Source organism: Choristoneura fumiferana, chromosome 21, assembly GCF_025370935.1.
Source record: "Choristoneura fumiferana chromosome 21, NRCan_CFum_1, whole genome shotgun sequence".
NCBI lineage: Eukaryota > Metazoa > Arthropoda > Insecta > Lepidoptera > Tortricidae > Choristoneura > Choristoneura fumiferana.
Genome location: NC_133492.1, coordinates 784,959 through 806,465, shown reverse-complemented (window position 1 = coordinate 806,465; position 21,507 = coordinate 784,959). Strand labels below are relative to the sequence as shown.

The 21,507-nt window shown below is 42.5% G+C and overlaps 1 protein-coding gene and 1 long non-coding RNA gene across 2 annotated transcripts in view; both read right to left on the bottom strand.

Moving 5' to 3' along the window:
* Positions 1–21,507, bottom strand: part of LOC141439915 (cytochrome b-c1 complex subunit 2, mitochondrial-like) — a 30,444-nt gene that overhangs the window by 6,171 nt on the left and 2,766 nt on the right. The window contains exons 3-6 of the mRNA XM_074104373.1: positions 12,938–13,072; positions 3,529–3,631; positions 2,007–2,192; positions 416–543 (exon numbers count right to left, since the gene is read on the bottom strand). Coding sequence (XP_073960474.1) covers positions 416–543; positions 2,007–2,192; positions 3,529–3,631; positions 12,938–13,072 — 552 coding nt within the window. The remainder of the gene's footprint in view (positions 1–415; positions 544–2,006; positions 2,193–3,528; positions 3,632–12,937; positions 13,073–21,507) is intronic.
* Positions 16,247–20,424, bottom strand: LOC141439699 (uncharacterized). The gene is made up of 3 exons (XR_012452627.1): positions 20,321–20,424; positions 19,739–19,933; positions 16,247–19,106 (listed from the first exon to the last, which is right to left on the bottom strand). It is a non-coding gene; the product is annotated as an uncharacterized lncRNA (long non-coding RNA).

The following is a 21,507-nucleotide window of genomic DNA, read 5'->3' as shown; positions in this document are numbered from 1 at the left end:
GACTTGGCTGTATACTACTTGTGCCAACATTTCCATGGCCTTTTTAACTTCAAAAAAAGTGACTGATTGCAGGCGCACTAATTCAATATTGTCGAGCTTGCGCGCCTGCAATCTTTTTAACTTTTTAGTTTTTCGCTGACCATAAACTATGCACTTCACCTTCTGATATGTAAAGAATAATGTCAACTTTTACGGTCATTTTTGAGAGAAGTCTTTTAGCTGTCTTTTTAATATTGATGGCTGGCTACGAGGACATAGCCAATGACAAAGTTAGGGAAACAGTTGTACGTTTTAGCTGGTAAGTTGATTGAACAGTAAAGTATTTATCCCGCCAGTAACTTACCCTAACGCTTACTTATAAAATGCCCAAACTAAATGAAACGTTATCTGACCAAAATAGATGTAAAGTACTTACGGTAAGTCCGTAGTGCCGCAGCCTGGGACCGCAAAAGCGATCCAGGTGTCCGAATTAGGTCCGTAATCGTAAAATTCGAAGCCATGACGCGCTATCGACGGGGGGACTCGACGCGGCGGGGGCGGCTCCTGTTAGGACAACACCGTCATCAACGGGGGCCTATTGCATAATTCATCATCATCATCATCATGTCAGCCGAAAGACGTCCACTGCTGGACATAGGCCTCCCCCAAGGCTCTCCACTCAGACCGGTCTTGTGCTTTTCGCATCCACCGCGATCCCGCGATCTTAACCAGGTCGTCGCTCCGTCTTGTCTTTGTCTGATGGCCGATGGGATCAAAAGGTTCTCGAATGGCGTCCGCGGACCGGGAGACGAGCTGTCGGTAGGCCTCCAACAAGATGGATTGCATAATTAGACTAATAATATTATCTTTCTATATTATAAGATCTAAAAAGACTTCAATCAGCTCGGCCGACGCTATCGACGTTATCGAAAATACGAACTGAGACATGGATGCACAGAAAAACCAGAAAAAGAGACCAGCGCTGGGAATCGAACCCAGGTCCTCAGCAATCCGTGCTGCGTGCTATAACCCCTACACCACCGCTGGACAGGAATCTAGACACGAATTTTTCCTATGCATACATATCTCAGGTTGCTTATTTCTACTACGCTACTTATGCAGCAGCACTAGCGACATCTATGTTCAGCTCTCATCGAGAGACGTCACACTCTTTCGGAACCAACCGCTCACCCAGACAAGAGATGTCGCTACTAAGCAATCAAATTATGATTGGTTTTTTGGAGTCTTTTTGTATTTTTTCGACGCTATCGACGTTTACCGGCGAGAAGACACCTTTTTAAAACTGCGAAGCGATTCAGTGGTGCGTGTCCGTGTGCGTGGGCCCTCTCACTCTGAGAGGAGGCTTGTGCCCAGCAGTGAGACATATATATAGGCTGGGATGGTGATATGGTGATCCGTCTGTCTGTCGTATCGTAGCTCACAAACCTGCGATGTGGTTTTTAAGTGAAATCGAGTTTCCTTGCGATGTTTCTAACTATGATTCATTACCATTCATTAGAACCATCTAGTCGTGGAGTTTTCAACTTTTCCTAGTTATAGATACAGAGGGGCTACTACAAAACTGGAAAAACGTATCGCACCGTCTCTTTCACTTGCGTATTACCTAAATGAGACAAGCGTCGCGGGATGGCAACATACGAAGTTCGAGTTTTGCATTTCGTAGTATAGGGCCTATAGCCGTGGTGGCCTAGTGGTTTGACCTATCGCCTCTCAAGCAGAGGGTCGTGGGTTCAAACCCCGGCTCGCACCTCTCAGTTTTTCGAAATGCATGTGCGGAATTACATTTGAAATTTTCCACGAGCTTTGCGGTGAAGGAAAAACATCGTGATGAAACCTGCACAAACCTGCGAAGCAATTCAATGGTGCGTGCGAAGTTCCCAATCCGCACTGGGCCCGCGTGGGAACTATGGCCCAAGCCCTCTTGTTCTGAGAGGAGGCCTGTGCCCAGCAGTGGGACGTATATAGGCTGGGATGATGAGTATGGGGCCTGCACTTGATGCACCTACCCGTTTATACTCAATCTTCTCTGCCAACATTATAACCTCTTCGAAAGGCAGCCCTACGCTGGAGACCGTACACTCATCGGTTGTAAAATTTTCTTTGGTGAACGCATTCAAACTGCTTTCTGACATGCCGTCGATGCGCTCCTCCTCGCAGAAGATGGAGTTGTTCAGAGGTCCACCCCAACATGCCTTTTGGAAAGAAGAGAACGTAAAAAAACTACAAAAGGATAACACCTACACTACCTACTACAGTAGCTATAAGTACTTCATAAACTAAACGGGGACGCGAATTTCTTAAACTTATTAAAAAAGTATCTGATGCCTATCACATAAAGAATAATAATTAAAAAAATCAAAAAATCGATACAGTATCAAACACGCGGTTTGAGAGATATGCATACAAGATACATTTTCCAAACAATTGCAGATTTTTGTAAGTAAACATGTTTTTTCTGTAATTTAATAGATGGTGTATGTACATGAATACATGCCATCCTACGTAAGTTCAACCTATTAAACCGTGAAATATATTGTTGGGAGTATGATTTTTTGGTAACGCCAGAGACAATTTTGGTAACGCAGGAGACGCCCAAAGTGTCGGTAAAATAGTTGATTGGCCCGAAAAACAGTACCACTCCTGCAGTCGGGTAAAAATAAATCTAAATATGTCTCTGTGTGCGGTTCCTACTGATTTTTTAGATTTTTTTATTCTTTCTTGGAATGAGGGTTTTCTCAGAGGCGAAATATCGCTAGATGGCGTTAGTATCGTGAGAATCATTTGACGTTTGCTTGCGATTGGCTCATGTAATTATTTAACCAATCACGAGCAAACGTCAAACGTCAAATTGACCTCACGATACTAACGCCATCTAGCGATATTTCGCTTCTGTGAAAACCCTCGTAAAGATGAAAAAAATCACAATCAATAGAGACGAGACGTCAGTAGAAACTGAGTGTCAAAGAGTATTAGTACCAATATAGAAAAAGAGTGGCAACTCTATGGTCAAATTTGCATGTACAAGCGCTATCTGGTAGCTAGCTGAAGAACTAAATCTGACATAACACACATGTACATGCACGCACACAACAAGCTTAACGTCTATAAAGCCCAGTTTAGACCTGTAAGAAAATTGCGCAAGTTGCATTACATCGCGAGGCCGGAAAGCAAACGAGTTTATGGTGGTCACTTCACTTGGTCACCCAAGCGGAGCAATGTAATACGCCTTGAAGAAAACAGCAAAAAATCATCCGCGAAAGCCAGACAGCCAACATACAGCGGAAAGATGGCGGACAGACTGAATTTTTCAAGTCCACGTTTGACACATTTGTCAATTTAGTGCTATCATTTTGTCGCCAGAGGCGCTGGCGTGTACGTGAAAAGGTGACGTTTTAAGTGTACCCCCACTGCTGAGTGTTTAGCCGGTGTAAGTCCAGCACTACGTGTCTCGGTTTTCAAGGCGTCTAAAAGGGATATGCACGTAAGATTGGCACGTACTACTCCTTATCTAATTAAAAAAAAACATGCCTTCTGGACGAGGTCCATGCAAAGCTGCTCGGGATGGATACGCTGCAAATCGGTTTTGATCATGGGCTTCCGGTCGTCGATCTCCCACTGGTTGTAACTGCATCTGTGATAAGATTTAAATACCTACTTATGTTTATGTAGGTATTAATTATATTAATATCAGAAATCATGCCTCTCTCCCACTGGGCATTCTGTGCACGAGCCCTGGCGACCGCGACAGAAAGTTCACACACTGCAAGTCTTTGTCCCATTGATTGACGTAGTGTGCCCCGGTACCCCGATAATTTAAGGCTGGCTCTAAATTCCGTATTCGAAAACCTTATCAGGAAACTGTGTATGTGCGGCCAGCCTAAAGGTGGCATTGTTAGGGCGCTTGTGCACTACAAGACTGGACCGGAAAAAAACGGTCCGGAATGGGGAAAAGTGCATGAATTAGTATGTAAATTTATGGCGTTCCATATCGGACCGTATAAGCAACCGGCACTTTTGTGCACTTTTCCCCATTCCGAGCCGTTTTTTTCCGGTCTGGTCTTGTAGTGCACAAACGCCCTTAGAAATGGGTGGATTTTATGAGAAACGGGACGGATGACGATGGCGGAGTAGGCTCAGACGGAGATGGCGGCCTGGCGGAACAACCTGGATTTCTTTCTCGATGATCGCCCTCAGACTGCTTTGATTCAGGGAAAATGGAGGACATGGGAGGCTTTTGCCTAGCAGTAGGACAATAACTCAAACTAGATACTTAGTTAATAATAAATTGTTAGAAATGGAAATCAAGAGGCGAATAGAGATGGTGGGACGCCTTAGTCGCCTTTTACGACACCCACAGGAAGATACGGGTCCGTCTTACTCTAAAACCGGGCATGGCGCGGATGTAACAATTGACAAGATTTCATATTTCTAAGACTATAATTTGATTCGTTCTCTGTATTCTGTTTGGAAAGAGAAAAACGCTGATATTTTTAAAATTTCGCTACAACTATTAATTAATTTATTACAATTTTTTTAAGATGTGCTTATTCTAAAAGGGCATAACTCCAAAACTACGACACAATAGATCCATTACTTTTGTCTAGTCTGTTAAAAAAAAGATCACGTAAATCTGACGTAGACGTTGCATAGAGACGTTGTCAAAATTATGACAGCTCCTTTTTCTGGTGAAAAAGGCAAAGGAAACATATCTATACTGTTATGGGAACGTTCTAATTGGATATGATTAAAACTAATTTGTTCCACATATATTAATTATAATGTCACAAGAAATAAAAACGAAAGTCACAGAAGAAAGAAGTAGAAAGTCACATAAAAGCGTACTATGGCAAGCGAAACAATATGCTATAAAAGCTTAGCAAAAGCAACAGAGTTCTACCATAGTAAACAATAACTAAGGCGCCCAAGCAAACCGACAGTTAAAGAAGTCGCGTAGTACAATATCAGTAAACCGTTAGGTCGAGCGGCGCGCGAGCGCGGCGTCCTACATCGACAGAGGTAAATTCGCAACTCACTGTCCAAACCGAAAACACACGAAGGCGCGCTCGGCTCCCGCGCGCGGCAGCTACCGATGTTTGCCGAACGTAAGAACCGGTCGAACAGCTGCGCGCGCGCATCGCACCGAGCGGCTTACTTAATATAAATACTAACGTTATTGTAGGCGGCCCAAACTACAATTGTGCTACAGTAAATAGGGTCCGTCTACAAAACACAACAAAAACAATAATAAAATACAATTAAAACAATACACAAATAAGGTCGCCACACCAGCCTCCCCGGAGACCTTTAAGGTCGATAAAAATCAGGAAAACGTAACCGCCGACCGAAACGTGAGGTCCGTACTTCCGGAGGGGCTGCTGAGGGGACAGTAGGGACAGTCGACGACGCTTTAGTAGGAGCGGGGGAGTCAGCTAAGATGTAAGCTGGTTTCAACCGGTCAACTGAAATGGAAACATTTTTCCCAGCTACGTCGACAACAAAATATTTTTGTGCCCTTTTTACAACCTTAAACGGACCAGCGTAAGGAGGTTGTAAAGATTTTCTCACAAAATCTTGACGTACAAAGACATGTGACACCGTCGACAAATCTTTGTAAATAAAAACTTTGTGAGAACCATGCCGATTAACATTTACAGGCTGCAACTTTTTCATGTGAAGACGCAACCTAGAGGCAAAATCTGTATAGTCAGTCAGTACGTCAGCAGTCGGTATAAAAAAATCGGAAGGCAGTCTAAGCGTTTCGCCGTAAACTAACTCGGCGGTCGATGCGGACAAATCATCTTTCCATGCACTACGAATTCCAAGTAGTACTAGTGGAAGTGTTTCCGTCCAGCACTCGTCTGCGTGACACATTATGGCGGCCTTGAGCTGACGGTGGAAACGCTCCACAAGTCCATTGGCAGCCGGGTGATACGCAGTAGTACGCAAATGACGTGACCCTGTAAGTGCTGAAATCTGGCTGAAAATATGCGCCTCAAATTGCCGACCACGGTCAGTGGTGATATTTTGAGGGCAACCAAAACGCGATATCCACATAGATATGAAGGCCTTAGCTACGGTTTCCGCAGTAATATCATGCAAGGGTACTGCCTCAGGCCAACGCGTGAATCTGTCTACGGCAGTAAGACAGTACTTAAAATCATTGGACACGGGCAATGGACCTATCAAATCTATGTGGACATGCGAGAAACGACCTGATGGCGGCTTGAAATCATGGATTGGGGCATGTACGTGTCGTGTTACTTTTGACTTCTGGCAAGGAATACACGACCGTGCCCACTCCCTACAATCTTTCCTAATTCCAGGCCACACATAACGCTCGGACACCAATCTGATGGTAGTCCTGGCGCTAGGGTGGCTTAGTCCATGAATCGAATTAAAAACCATTTTACGAAACTCTGATGTTATAAATGGGCGTGGGGAGGGCCCGGACACGTCACACATGAGCTTCGTAGTCGCATAGGCGACTTTTTGAAGTTTAAGAGACGAACCAGTTCGAAGTAGCATTTTGAGTTCAGTATCCGTAGCCTGAGAATTAGCTAAAACGTCGAGGTGTAGTCCGTCAGTAATAGCGTCTGTCCTCGATAACGCGTCCGCGACAACATTGTCCTTGCCAGCAATGTATCGGATGTCAGTAGTAAATTGAGATATAAAGTCAAGATACCTAAACTGTCGCGGAGAGCACGCATCGAGTGACTTTTTAAATGCGGAAATAATGGGTTTATGGTCAGTAAGGACAAAAAAAGGTTTCATCTCGATCATATAACGGAAGTATTTAACTGACTCATAAATAGACAAAAGTTCACGGTCATATGCGCTGTACTTAACTTGGGCAGGTGTTAATTTCCGAGAGAAAAATCCCAACGGTTGCCAATGTCCTTCCACTTCTTGCTGCAATACGGCACCGATAGCAAAATCGGAGGCATCTGTCACTATTGCAAGAGGAGCAGAAGAGTCTGGATGCGCTAGAAGAGCGGCATTTGCAATACTTGCTTTACAAGCTTTGAAAGCTTCTTCTAGTGGTGGAGTCCAGCTAACTGGGCTATTGCTCTTCAGCCTTGGACCACTAAGTAGTGCATGGAGAGGAGCTTGTAATTTTGCAGCGCCAGAAATAAATCGCCTATAAAAATTTAAGGCACCAAGGAAACGTCGCAAATCCTTAATAGTATTAGGCCGTGAAAAATTTTGTATTGCCTTTACCCTATCTCCAATAGGTTGTGTACCCTCTGAAGAAACCTGGTACCCCAGAAACTCGACGCGTGGTTTGGCAAATACACATTTAGATACATTTAATAATATGCCATGTTCATTAAAACGCTCGAATATCGCACGCAGGTGTTTCTGGTGCTCAGCATCATTAACAGAAGCTACTAAAACGTCATCGATAAAGGGAAAACAGAAATCAAGACCCCTAAGGACTTCATCCATAAAACGCTGAAATGTTTGTGCAGCATTGCGCAAACCAAAGCTCATAAATGGGAACTCGAAAAGTCCAAAGGGTGTCGTGATCGCTGTCTTCGGAATGTCCTCAGGCGCGACGGGAATTTGATTGTAAGCGCGTACTAGGTCTAATTTGCTGAAAACTTTACAATCAAAAAGGTTATGTGAAAAATCTGCAATATGCCGCACCGGGTACCTATCCGGAACGGTACGGGCGTTAAGTGCGCGATAATCGCCACAAGGACGCCAGCCTTTATCCTTTTTAGGTACCAGGTGAAGAGGAGACGACCACGGGCTCTCCGATCTGCGTGCAATACCTGTACGCACCATTTCCTCAAATTCTCGTCTCGCTATTTTAAGACGATCGGGCGCTAAACGCCTCGGCCGGGAATACACAGGTGGCCCTTGAGTAGTCCGGATATAATGTTGCGTCTGGTGTTTACACCTACGCTCTAAGGGATTACCAACTGGGCGCATTATATCCGGAAATTCCTCAAGTAATCTATGGCAAAGTGAGTCACCTGAAATTACTTTTATCTGCGGACAAACACAAGCAGAAGCAACTACAGCAGCAGACGTTAGCGAGGTGGTATTGTCGATTAAGCGAGCATTACGAACATCGACAAGCAAGTTATAAAAAGAGAGAAAATCTACTCCGATAATAGGCTTGCTAACATCTGCAACTACAAAGCGCCATGAAAACTCACGGCGTAAATCTAAATCTAGCGATAAGCTCAACCAGCCAAAAGTACTAATAGTAGTATTGTTTGCGGCATAAAGTTCATAATTTGTTTTATGACGACGTTGTGCACGCAAAAAACTCACTGGATAAACACACAGATCTGACCCAGTGTCTACTAAATATTGCACCTTAGTCTTAATATCCGTAACAAATAACCGGGTAGACGTTGAGGCACATTCACTGGCCGACACCGCCGGCTGATCTACTAGTTTTTTGGATACGAACACGGGGGAATGCACTTATCTGCCTTATCCGCGAACTTGAAGTGGTACCAGCAGTACCGCTTATTGTTACCGCTGGATTTGCCGGCACGCGAACGACTCCTGGACTGATTACGCTTGCCGCGGGACTTCGACCGGGGTTTAGCCTTACGACCCCGGGATGTGGACATCGCGTCAAGCCTCCTAGTCAGTGCGTCAATTTTACGATGCAAGTCGTCCATTGCAGAAGAAGGAACCTGTGAGCTGGATGCGGCTGCAACTTGCGGTGAACACGACGTAGCGGCTACGTGGGGCGAAGACATACCCGGCATTGCCTCATACACCTTATCAGCCATCAATGCTACCTCATCAAGCGACAAATTATCCTGCATAGCGATGATACTCTGCAACAAACTCGGCAGCCGGCTCATCCACAACGTGCGTAAAAATTCATCCGGGAAATCGGGCCCAGCCAAACTGCGGATATGCCTTAAAAATTGGCTCGGCTTCCTATCACCGAGCTCTTCTTTCAAGGTAAGCTGCTTCAAACGCTCTGCCCTTGAAATCGATAGCCGTGAAATTAACTCCGACTTTAATTTTTCATATTTTTCGGTAGCGGGTGGTTTTGTAATTATATCTTCCACTTCCGCGGCGTACTTTGGCTCCAATACCGAAATTACGTGGTAAAACTTGGTGGCATCTACCGTTACGTTAGCCAACGAAAATTGTCCTTCAAGCTGCGCGAACCATAATGTTGGCTTATCCGGCCAAAACGGGGGCACTTTAACACTTATACGAAACACCGATGAGTCACTAGCATCAGCATTCACCGACATTTTAATAATATTTAAAATTGCCCGTTACAAATGTTCACTAACACAGGGGTCACCACTTATATGGGAACGTTCTAATTGGATATGATTAAAACTAATTTGTTCCACATATATTAATTACTAGCTGTTGCCCGCGGCTTCGCTCGCGTTAAATTTGGGGTAACACAGATCATTTACTTTCTATGATCTTTATTTCCGTATTTTAATTGATTTTTCGGAGGATTATATTTGCAAATTTTTGAATTTAAAAAACAACCTAGATGATCATAATTCGTTAAACTTTGTACCCCTGTTTCACATCTTTAGGTCAGGGGTGTAATTTTAGAAAACCCACGTGCTTCTTTTGCCCGCGACTTCGTACCTACGCGGCATAGGATTGTTCCCGCGGGATAGGAATAAGTAAATTCAAGAGAAAACCACACTGTCCGCGATTGAATTGAAACAGGCTTCTATTATTTCGGGTATCGATTTTTAAAAAGCTTTTACTAATAGTTTTTTTTTAAATCCACTCTGTTTTTCCAGAGATTCCCCAAACAACCAAGAAGCAGAAAAAGTTAAATATTTCCTTTTCCCATGGGAATTTCGAAAAGTCCTTACTTAGTGCACTCCTATGATACTTTATCTACATGTGTGCCAAATTCAGGTCTGTCAGCCTGTCCTGTCACAGTATACTGTTTTACAGGTATTGATAAATTTTGTTACGTAATGAGTTGATTGGTTTGGTGTAGGTACTTAATGTGTCCTCCTAACCGTTAAGGAGTTATACCTTCCCTCATCAGCTCACCTGAATAACCAGAAAGAATACAACTAAAGGTCTACCTATACGTGCATATGATGTTTAAAGAAACTTCTTCTAACTCGTTACCTCTAACCGTTAAGGAGTTTAACCTTCCATCATCAGCTCATCAACATGAGATGATGTCAGTCAGACGCAAATACTTAAATAAATCGAGATAATTATATAAAAAAACGTTATGCGTGCCTACAAAATTTGAGGGTTGCCCTCGATTTCCCTGAGATTCCGTCATCAGATTCTGATTTGGTGGCAATGGGGAGGAGTAGACTCAGGAGTAGATTTTATTTCGAATAAAAAATTATTTAAAAAATCGGTCCACAATTAAGCGAGAAATCGGTGAACAAACATAAATAAATATATATAGCGGAATACATAACCTCCTCATTTTTTTGAAGTCGGTTAAAGAGCTTTTTGCAGCGTACGTGCAGTATATACATTTGAATTTTGAAATTTTAGCTTTCTACAACCACTAAAACGCAAAATCCTGTTTTTTTTCCGTTACCATAAGAATTTCGGGAAATGCTCTATTAATGCTCCCTTACAGTCTCCAAGGTACTTGCCAAGTTTCAGCTATCTACGACCAGTAAAAAAAAATCCCGTTTTTCCCTGTTCTCGTGTGAATTTTGGACAGTCCTCTCTCAGTGCTCCTATACATTGTCGAATTTTAGCTTTCTACCAGTAAAACGAAAAGTCCCATTTTTTCCCTTTCCCGTGAGAATTTCGGCAAATTATCTCTTAATGGTTCCACAATAATACTAATGCTGTTTAATGTAAAATTGCAATAATACTAACGATAAACCCTGTTTTTTCCCGTTTACGTCAAAATTTTGGGAAATCCTTTTGTAGTGCTCCCCTACACTCCTCCCCAAGGAACCTAAATGCCAAATTTGAGTTTTCTACGATCAGTAAAACGAAAAATACCGTATTTTCCCGTTCCCGTTGGAATTTTGGAAAGTCCTTTCTTAACGCTCTTCTACAATCCCCAAGCAACCTACATGCCGAATTTCAGCTTTCTAGGACCATTAAAATGAAAGATCCTGTTTTTTTCCCTTTCCCGTGGGAATTTCGGAAAATTATTTCTTAATGGTTCTCTTCACTTCTCAAGCAACTTACATGCCAAGTTGCTGCCTTCTGCGATTAGTAAAACGAAAAATCCCATTTTCCCGTTCCCGTCAGAACTTCGGGAAATCCTTTTGTAGTGTTCCCCTACACTCCTCAAGGAACCTATATGCAAAATATTAGTTTTCTAGGACCAGTAAAATGAAAAATCGATCCCGCTAAACTGAATATAAATCCCGTTTTTTCCTTATCCCGTGGGAATTTCCCAAATTCCTAAAAACTGTTGTTTACTATTATAATCACCTACTTCTATGCTAAATTTGAAGAGTCTAGTAATTATAGTTCATAGAATTCAGTTAAACTGAATATATAAATCCCGTTTTTTCCTTATCCCTTGGGAATTTCCAAAAACCTGAAATCTATGTTTTAATTAATGTAATACCTACTTGTGAATCAAATTTGAAGTTTAGTTAGTACAGTTACTGAGATAGGGTCACTCGGAATCGAATATATAAATCCCGTTTTTTCCCGTTACCGTTAGAATTTCCAAAAAATCCTTCCTTAGTGGATGCCTACATTGTATAAGGTATCTATGTACAAAATTTCAAGTCTCTAGGTCCAGTGGTTTGGGCTGTGCGTTGAAATATCAACGACTGATTTTCGATTGACTTTGTCACCACATTACCCCCTTTCAGGGGTTGAATTCTCAAAAAACCTGAAACACGTGTTTACTTATTTGTTGTTAAGAGTACTCCTGTGAAGTTTCGAATAAAATAGTCTAACTAATCTTGTTTCCCCATACTAACTTTGGACCCCCATTTCACCCCCTTAGAGGGTGAATTTTAAAAAATCCTTTCTTAGTGCACCCCTAGACCATAAAAGGAACCTACGTGCTAAATTTGAAATCCCTAGAACCAGCGGTTTGGGCTGTGCGTTGATACATCAGTCAATCACTTTTGCCTTTTATATATATAGATAGATAGATAATGTCACAAGAAATAAAAACGAAAGTCACAGAAGAAAGAAGTAGAAAGTCACATAAAAGCGTACTATGGCAAGCGAAACAATATGCTATAAAAGCTTAGCAAAAGCAACAGAGTTCTACCATAGTAAACAATAACTAAGGCGCCCAAGCAAACCGACAGTTAAAGAAGTCGCGTAGTACAATATCAGTAAACCGTTAGGTCGAGCGGCGCGCGAGCGCGGCGTCCTACATCGACAGAGGTAAATTCGCAACTCAACTCACTGTCCAAACCGAAAACACACGAAGGCGCGCTCGGCTCCCGCGCGCGGCAGCTACCGATGTTTGCCGAACGTAAGAACCGGTCGAACAGCTGCGCGCGCGCATCGCACCGAGCGGCTTACTTAATATAAATACTAACGTTATTGTAGGCGGCCCAAACTACAATTGTGCTACAGTAAATAGGGTCCGTCTACAAACACAACAAAAACAATAATAAAATACAATTAAAACAATACACAAATAAGGTCGCCACACTGTCGTAGTGTTGGCAAATTCAGCCATATTTTTTCATTTTTTTGTATTTTTTTAAATATGGAGAAATCAATTATAATAAATATTTTCCCATGTTCAGGAGGCAAAACTCTTTCGATTCCTGTAGTAATTTACAGGTGTAAAAAAAATGAAATCTTGTCAATTGGTAAATAATATAAAACTTTAAACTCTCTTGATTTTCACTCGTAACTTAGTAACTCTGAGTAACTATTTAGTAGCTTGACCCCGTTGTTGGTGTGATAGTGATAAGTCCCGGGTGTGGGTTCACAATATAAGTATCTCACCGAGCACCTGCGATTGCTGTTCTAATATTAGAGGTAATGATGTAATTACCTCGCAGCGATATCAAGTAGGTAGTACTTGACCGTGCAGAATACGCTGACGGGACACCGGAGCGTGTAAGCAATACTCTGCCGGTCGCTGCTGCAGGTGATGTAGGCCCCAAACTGCTGTAGCACGCGTGTCTTGCTGGTAAGATGACAGATTTGGTAGCTATTAGGGCACCGCGAACTCGCGCGGGTACGTCTTGGCGCGGACGCGGCGTGCTTGTTTCATGTCATCAAGAAAAAGCAGCACTGCGTGAGGCGGATCTCTTGCTCTATGGAAACCTATTGAAACAGCACGCCGCACCAAACCAAGCCCACCCACGCGAGTTAGCGGAGGCCTTTAAATCCACCCGTCATTAAGGGCAACACACACAGAAAGCGTGCGCGGGTCGGGTCGTGTCCGCCGCGTGAGCCGCGCGGTTCGTTGTATTCACACAGAGAGCGGGTCGGACCCGCGACGGGCCCGCGGCGGCTATCAATGTTGCCATTTTAGAGACTTAGTCCCTAGAAGTGACGACTTTTGCTTAAATCTAGCGACCGCAAAAATGTTTTGACGACAGAAATGGTTTAGGTATCTGGCGACTTTTGGAGTACAAATTTAAACAGTTCTAGAACCAATAATAGATACGACATTTTTGTTAACTCGACACAGAATTATACAGTGCCGCTAGATATATGTGGAAAACGACAAACGCGCTTGAACACCAAGGGCAAACTTTATTTACTTACTTAATTAAATCCAATTTATTTAATGATGGGCGATGATGAAATTTTTAAAAGTGGCTTTATTTTTTTATAGACAGGAATAAGCTTATACTAGTCAATGGAAAAAATAACAGATTTTTCTGTAGTACCTACCAATTAATTAAAAAAATAAAATAAATAAATTTTATTCTCGCCTAAATGAACTAGCTACTGCGCATGAATACGGTTTTTAGGGTTCCGTAGCCAAAATGGCAAAAACGGAACCCTTATAGTTTCGCCATGTCTCTGTCTGTCTGTCTGTCTGTCCGTCCGCGGCTTTGCTCAGGGACTATCAATGCTTCAAAGCTGTAATTTTGCATAGATATACTTATTATGAAAACTATTCCAACAAAATGGTACAATGAAAAATTAAAAAAAAATTTTTTTTTTGGGTACCTCCCATAGAAAAAAAAACCTTTTTTCTCATCCAACCCTATAGTGTAGGGTCTTTTAAATTAAAAGCATTAGGGGGTTACTAAGACGATTTTTCGATTCAGTATTTTTTTGCGAAATATTCAAATTTAAAGTAAACATTTTCATTAAAAACGAGTTTTAGGGGTTTTTAACTTAAGCTTTAGGGATAAATATTTTTGAGAGTTGGTAACACTGCGCTCGGCTCGCGCTGTTTGTGACGACGGGCGACGGGCGCGGGCCCGCGCACGACCCGCGCCCGCGCCCGCGTTCTGTGTGAAGGCGTCCATATACCGCCATGCAAATACGCCCGTCGCGGGCCCGCGCACGACCCGCGCCCGCTCTCTGTGTGTGTTGCCCTTTAGATCCTCCCGTCACCCGATCAGCACCGCCTCGCCACAAGCGGTTAGTATTCTTTATATGGATTTGTATGGGCATGCGCTTATTACATCAACTCCGTAGCGTCACCTCGCCTCTCTCACGAAGTGTCCACGCGCGGACGGCGAGTAGACCACTCGGTGATAGCTCACTGCTCGTACGCTTGCCACGCGTCAAATAATTTCATACATAAAATTGTGGCTATACCCTACCAGGGTGCATAATTTTGGTAAGTTCTAGCATTGTTGAGCAGGCACTGTATTTAGTTGATTTTATAGGGCTAGCTTAAGGCGTGCTGGGGATTTAATAAATAAAAATTATATTCTCACTCGGAAACGTGTATTGCGCTCGCACAGGTGCATAGAGAAGGGAAGGGAAAAAAAACTTAATTCTAACAAAGAATCGACAGTCGAGATAGTGCTGTACCTTAGTGTTGGGGTTGCCAACATGCTGCCAGCCAGCTTGTTAGAGAACAAACATACATTATATAATGCTATTACGCTTATTCTGCAAGTTTTCATTATACATATGTTATGTATGTATCAAAATTTAAATATTAATCAAATTAATGAATATACAATTAACAAATCACGAAATCATGAGTTTAAAAACAAGGTTTAATTGAATATAAAGCAAGGTACTCTAGTTCTTGGCATCATAGTTAAACTACACATCTGAAATAAGAAGTCCTACGACCTAGAGACCTATGTATTAATGCTTAAGTAGGTAAGCAAATATTAAAATCAATTTAACTCTAATATGCTCTCTTTGCATAATATCTTACTAAATAAACAGTTGACAACTGTAAAAAATAATGCTAAATAAACTTATGAAAGTTCACAAAGATAGTGGCGCCATCTATTGGCGGTATTATGCACTATACGTAAATCTAATATGTACCTTTTGCATTATTCTTACTAAATAAACAGCTGACATAACTGTAAAAAATAACGGTAAATAAACTTATCAACGTTTACATAGACAGTGGTGCCATCTAGTGGCGATAATATACACTATACGTGCGTGTTGTAAAAATTGGTTGTTATTCATTATCTTGAATAGGCAATATACAAATTTTGCGTATGCTACGCACATGCGTATTATTATTAGGTTTCCTAACTTCTACAGCACGCACTTTTCCGTCATCTCCGGGAAATAGTTTTACAATTCTGGCCATAGGCCAGGACATTGGAGGCATATTATCCTCTTTTAAGATTACTAAACTACCTAATTTTACATTACATATGTCAGTTTTCCATTTCGGTCTGTTTTGTAAAACATTCAAATAACATTTGTGCCAAATTTGCCAGAATTTTTGCTTTAGGTTAGTACACATTTGCCAGAATTTTAGTCTGTTATCTGGGATATTACTGACATCTTTTTCAGGGTACATAGTCAAACTATTGCCTATGATAAAATGACCAGGCGTTAAATAACAGTAATCGTCTGGGTTCGAAGACAGTGGTAACAAAGGCCTTGAATTTAATACAGCCTCAATTTCAGTGAGTACTGTATTGAGCTGTTCATAAGTTAATACAGTTTTTTGCAGGGTTCTTTTTAAATGGTATTTTGTGCTCTTCACTGCGGCCTCCCACAGACCCCCAAACGTAGCTGAATAACTAGGTATGAAATGAAATGAAATACCTTGCTGTGAGGCAAAATTATGAACTTTGGCCTGGTGCGTCTGGGAAGACTGCAGTGTGTAAAGCTCAGCCAATTGGCTCCTTGCGCATTTGAATGTGCTTGCGTTGTCGCAGTGAACTTCAATGGGCAAGGCCTCTCCTCGAAATTAACCGTCTGAAGCACGCTAAGAAAGTTTCTGTCGTAAGATCTGAGGCTAGTTCTAAATGAACTGCTTTTGTCGCAAAGCATACGAAAACACAAATATAACCTTTACCTATTACGGATTTTCTTACGCGGGAGAGCTTTACGTCGATTGGCCCAGCGAAGTCCACTCCGACTTTCTCGAACGGTCGGCTAGTGGCAGTGACGCGACCAGCTGGCAAGGAGCCCATGAGCTGTTTGGCCACTGTAGCCTTTTGCCTGAAACAAATTATACATTTAATGGTAATCTTTCTGACCTCTTCCAATCCATTTACAATCCAAAACCTATTATTCAAATGCGAGAGCAGAAGCTTAGGACCCAAGTGCAGTAATCTTTCATGCTCACTTTTAATTAGCATATTAGTGAAGACTGAACCCTTTGGTAAGATGATTGGGTGTTTATTGTCATAACTTATTTGAGCGTTATGAAGCCTACCGCCCACACGCATAAGCCCTAGTTGGTCTACAAAGGGATGGAGTTGTGCAAGTTTTCCTTTAATGACTTGACCTTTCTTTAAAGCATCAAACTCAGCATGAAATTGTTTATTTTGTTCATGTCTGATTATAAGCATGAGCGATTGCTTTAGTTCAGCGCTGCTAAGGTAAGTAGTATTTAATTTACTTTTATTTTTGTTAGTATTATTAAGAAACCGCAGTATGTATGCAAAAAGCCTTAAAATTTTATTTATATCCGAATAATTATACAAGCGCTCGATAATGCAATCGAGTGGATTCGGAATGGCACACACAAACACATGACTGCTGGAAAAATCCATGCCAGACTGAACCTCTGGGAGGTCTAGAGCTATTGAAGGTTCGTGACAAGCGAAAACGTACTCACTGTTGCGTAGAAACTGGGGCCCATGCCACCAGAGGTCGTTGCTACGAAGTTCGCTCGGTCTTACTCCTCTGCTTATGAGGTCAGCTGGGTTCTCGTGCGTGTTGACATACAGCCAGCTCCATCTAGCGGTATTCTGACGAATGACATTTACTCTGTTCGCCACATACGCCTGAAGCTTTGTTAGTTCGGTTTTGAGCCATGCGAGAACTATTTGTGAGTCGCTAAACAAGTAAACTTCTTTAACATTTGCTTTAATTTTCAAAGTGTCATAGGTTTTTGCCATTAATTTTGAAAGCAGAAGAGCAGCGTTTAGTTCAAGTCTGGGTACTGTTAAGCCTTTATTCTGAACTGGATTTATTCGCGATTTGGAACAGAGTAAATGCATTTTTGTTGCACCTGATTTATACGTGTGTCGCAGGTACACGCAGCACCCGTAGGCTGTTGTGCTCGAAGCGTCTGCAAACCCGACGAGCTGGACTGTGTCTGCTTCTGAAATGTCTATGTTTCTACTTAGTAAAATAGGTTCCATCACGGCTAAGTCACTAGTGAACTCAAGCCACTCTTGCTGTACATTAGGTGGTGGTTTTTCGTTCCAACTAGTGTTGAGCTTCCACAATTTTTGCATGATGGCCTTTGCTGTGACGATTATGGGATTTACGAAGCCCATTGGGTCATAAAGTCTTCCTATGTAACTCAAAATGCTCCTTTTAGTAATATTTGCAGAGTCAAATGGCTCTGGAGAGGAGATAATGAAATTGTCGTCTTTTATGTTGATCTGTAAACCCAGCGCTTTCATATTGTAATTATCTTTTTGCAGGTCTAGACTATCAAAATGTTGTTCACCTGATGGTATGTTAGATAGAATTACCTCATGATTCGAAGACCATTTATGAGTAGAGAAGCTACCTAGGTTGAGTAAGTCACGCAACTGGTCTTTAGCGCTAAGAGTGGTTTCGAGATCATTGTTAGAGTATATGACGTCATCGACGTAAATATTATTTTTAATCACAGATGTCGCTAGGGGATGTGAATTTCCATACCTATTTGCTAGCTCATCTAGACATCGTGACGCTAAGTAACTAGAGCTTTTTAGACCGTATGTGACGGTGTCAAGTCTTATACACTTGATTGGCTCTTTGGGATTGTCTCTCCAAAGAATGTTTTGGAGAGAAGTGTATGCTGGATCTATTTTTATATTACGAAACATGCGCCTAATATCTGCCGTAAAGGTGTACTTTCCAAAGCGAAAAAGCATTATTATATCGAACAAGTCGCGTTGAACCACTGGCCCTGTCAGTTGTAAATCATTAAGTGAAACTTTTTTATCTGTGCGCATTGAGCCATCAAAAACAGTTCTTAATTTTGTTGTTTTGCTGTTTTCATTGATGACGGCATGGTGCGGTAGGAAATAGACTGGGTCTTTGCGCAGATCATAAACCTCAACGTCCACATAGTGACCATGGTTGAGAGCTAAATAGTCATGTATGAACTGCTGGTACTGATTAAATAAGTCTGGATTTTGCTGTAATTTCTTTTCTAAATTTAAAAATCTTTTGAGAGCGTACCGGAAAGATTCTCCAAGTACATCATTGACTTCAGAAAGAGGTAATTTTAAGGGCAATGCTACTTCAAACTGATTATTATTTAACTTTACTGTTTTTTGAAAAATTTGTTCACAAAGTTGTTGTTCAGAAGTACTTTCATTGTACACCTCAGGTACTTTTTCTGTATTCCAAAACTTGGCCAGTGTTTCATTAAGACTTAGTTCACATTTAAGTACGACTTTATTGCAGGTGGGTTCACTTAAATATTGTGGCAGGCTACCTCCAATAATGTGTCCAAACACGGTGTTCACGATGTGCAGACTGGCAGAGTTACAGGCCGATGCCTCGGAGCTCGGCGCGTCGTGTTGCTGCGGTCGGCAGTCCGGTGCCGCTGTCAGCTCCAGCTGACTCGACTGTTGCATAGGCAACAGTGTCTGAAACATGACGTCCGCTCCGATTAACATGTGAATCTCACCTGGGATGTTAAATTTTTCATCGGCTAAATTTAAATGATCTGGAATTTTTATTGCAGATATATTGAATGTATACTGTGGTAAATTACAGGTTATTTGGTCAACTATGTGACAATTTACAGCAGTCTTAAAGGGGGCTTGTATCGCATGGATTTCTAATGGAATGCAAAATTTTACATTACTCTTCGCATTGGCTATGCCAATGATGTTTGTGTTGATCTGCTTGGGTGTGAAACCAAGCTGCTTGACTACCTTGGAGGTGATCAATGAGACCTGCGAGCCGCTGTCCATGAGGGCTCGAATATGGTATTCGGTACCATCCTTTCCGAACACCTTTATTCTAGCTGTGGGGAGAAGCACATTGTTGTCAGTATTGCCTGTTAATGTGACAGGTGGTGCCTTTTCATTGCAGTGCAACAGAGTGTTATGTGGCCCCTTGCACTCCGCACACCTGAAGTGAAATCTGCATCGTCCCTTATGTAAGCCTAGGCATGTGTTGCACAAGTCATTTTGCTTGACGAATTTTAATTTGTCGTCTGTTGCTAGCAGTTGAAATGATTTGCAAGTATATAATTTATGTTCTTTAGACTTACAGTATATGCATGGTGAGCCGGTGACTCCGTGTGCTGCTACCCTGGGGGCGCGCGCTTCGGATGCCGGAGGGCCATGTCCCTGTTCGACGTTCTCCAGTGCCAGGGCGCGTTTCTCCAGGAACCTCAAGAGGTGTTCAATGCTGGGCTCCGTGGCTGGGTCCCGTTCCAGTTGGTATGCTCGTGCGGTGAAATTGTCTAATTTTCGGGATAAAATGCACAATAATATAGTGTCCCAATACTCGACACGAGGTTCTAAATTTTTTAGTGCAGCTAGCTCTTGCCTAATGCAAGCTACAAATTGTCTTAGGCTTATGGCCGTCGCTCTGATAATATTTTTGATATCTATTATTGCAGCTACATGCTCGCTGATGATTTTGTACCTGTTATTATACCTAGTGTCTAACAGTTCTAGGGCCTCGTGGTAACTTGCTCCAGTCAAGGGAAGGTTTTTTATTAAATCAAAGGGTTCGTCTTTCAGAAATGACCTTAAATAATACATTTTTTGCACTGTGTCTAAACTCTTGTCATTGTCTATCAGAGATCGGAATAGATTGATGAATGGAATGTAGTCTGAAAACTTACCACTAAATGTTTGAATTGCTATAGGAGGCAAGGTTACTTTTTTCACACTACCGGTTGACACGTGTTCGGTTGATTTGTCTTGAGCGACAGCTGCGGAGGCGGCGGCGTTGGCGGCGGCGGCGGCCGGCCGTTTGTTGATCTCCTCGTCCAACGCCGCTACGACGTCGAAATACTTGTTCTCAGTGGTTTCGTCCTCCGCGTCCTTGTAGCCCGAGAATGTTATTTTTCGGCAGTAGTCATCGTACTCCATGAATAGCGCTTGCGCCCGTTCTCTTTTCGCCTTCAGGTATTCTACCGAATATTGCTGCAAGGCTGCCTCCGGTTGAGCAAGTTTGTGCAGCTTACTCAAGCTCGCCTTCACGTATCCACGTGTTTGTAGAAGGTTGCGCGATTCTTCCTCTGTTGGCTCCATCGGGGCTAGGAATTACGCGTACTGTAGATAAAGGCAGGATCGCTGGCAGCGTTGAAATATACACCGGCACGCGTCGAAGTGAAGCACTTTATTCGCGACGCGTAGGGAAATTGGCCGGGTCGACCCAAAATGGCGGCGAAGTCGCTTGCACACTGCGTCCACGTTTGCGAGAATTTACTTATCTTGAGCCCCGCACGCAATAAATAAGAAAACGAAGGACCATGTTGAGCAGGCACTGTATTTAGTTGATTTTATAGGGCTAGCTTAAGGCGTGCTGGGGATTTAATAAATAAAAATTATATTCTCACTCGGAAACGTGTATTGCGCTCGCACAGGTGCATAGAGAAGGGAAGGGAAAAAAAACTTAATTCTAACAAAGAATCGACAGTCGAGATAGTGCTGTACCTTAGTGTTGGGGTTGCCAACAAGCATAAGTCTTTTATGTATTTTATGTTTTTTTTGCCAAGTAAATGAATACTGAACCGCGCGCGGTTGGTGCGGCGCTCCCCAACCTCATTTCATAATAGACTACGCGACGTCCACTCGTTGACCACGCGAGGTCCACTTGTTGTCAACGCGGCGTCCTCCCGTGGACCAACTGTCGACAACGAGTGGACGCCGAAAGTCGAGGCAGTGCTGGTCGGGTGCCGGGTGGCTCTAATGAGCTGTGACCTTAAACATCGGCAATATAACATCTCTGTGTACATGGCCGTGGTAGCATAGTGGTTTGACCTCAAGCAGAGGGTCGGGGAGTCGAGCCCGGGCTTGCACCGGT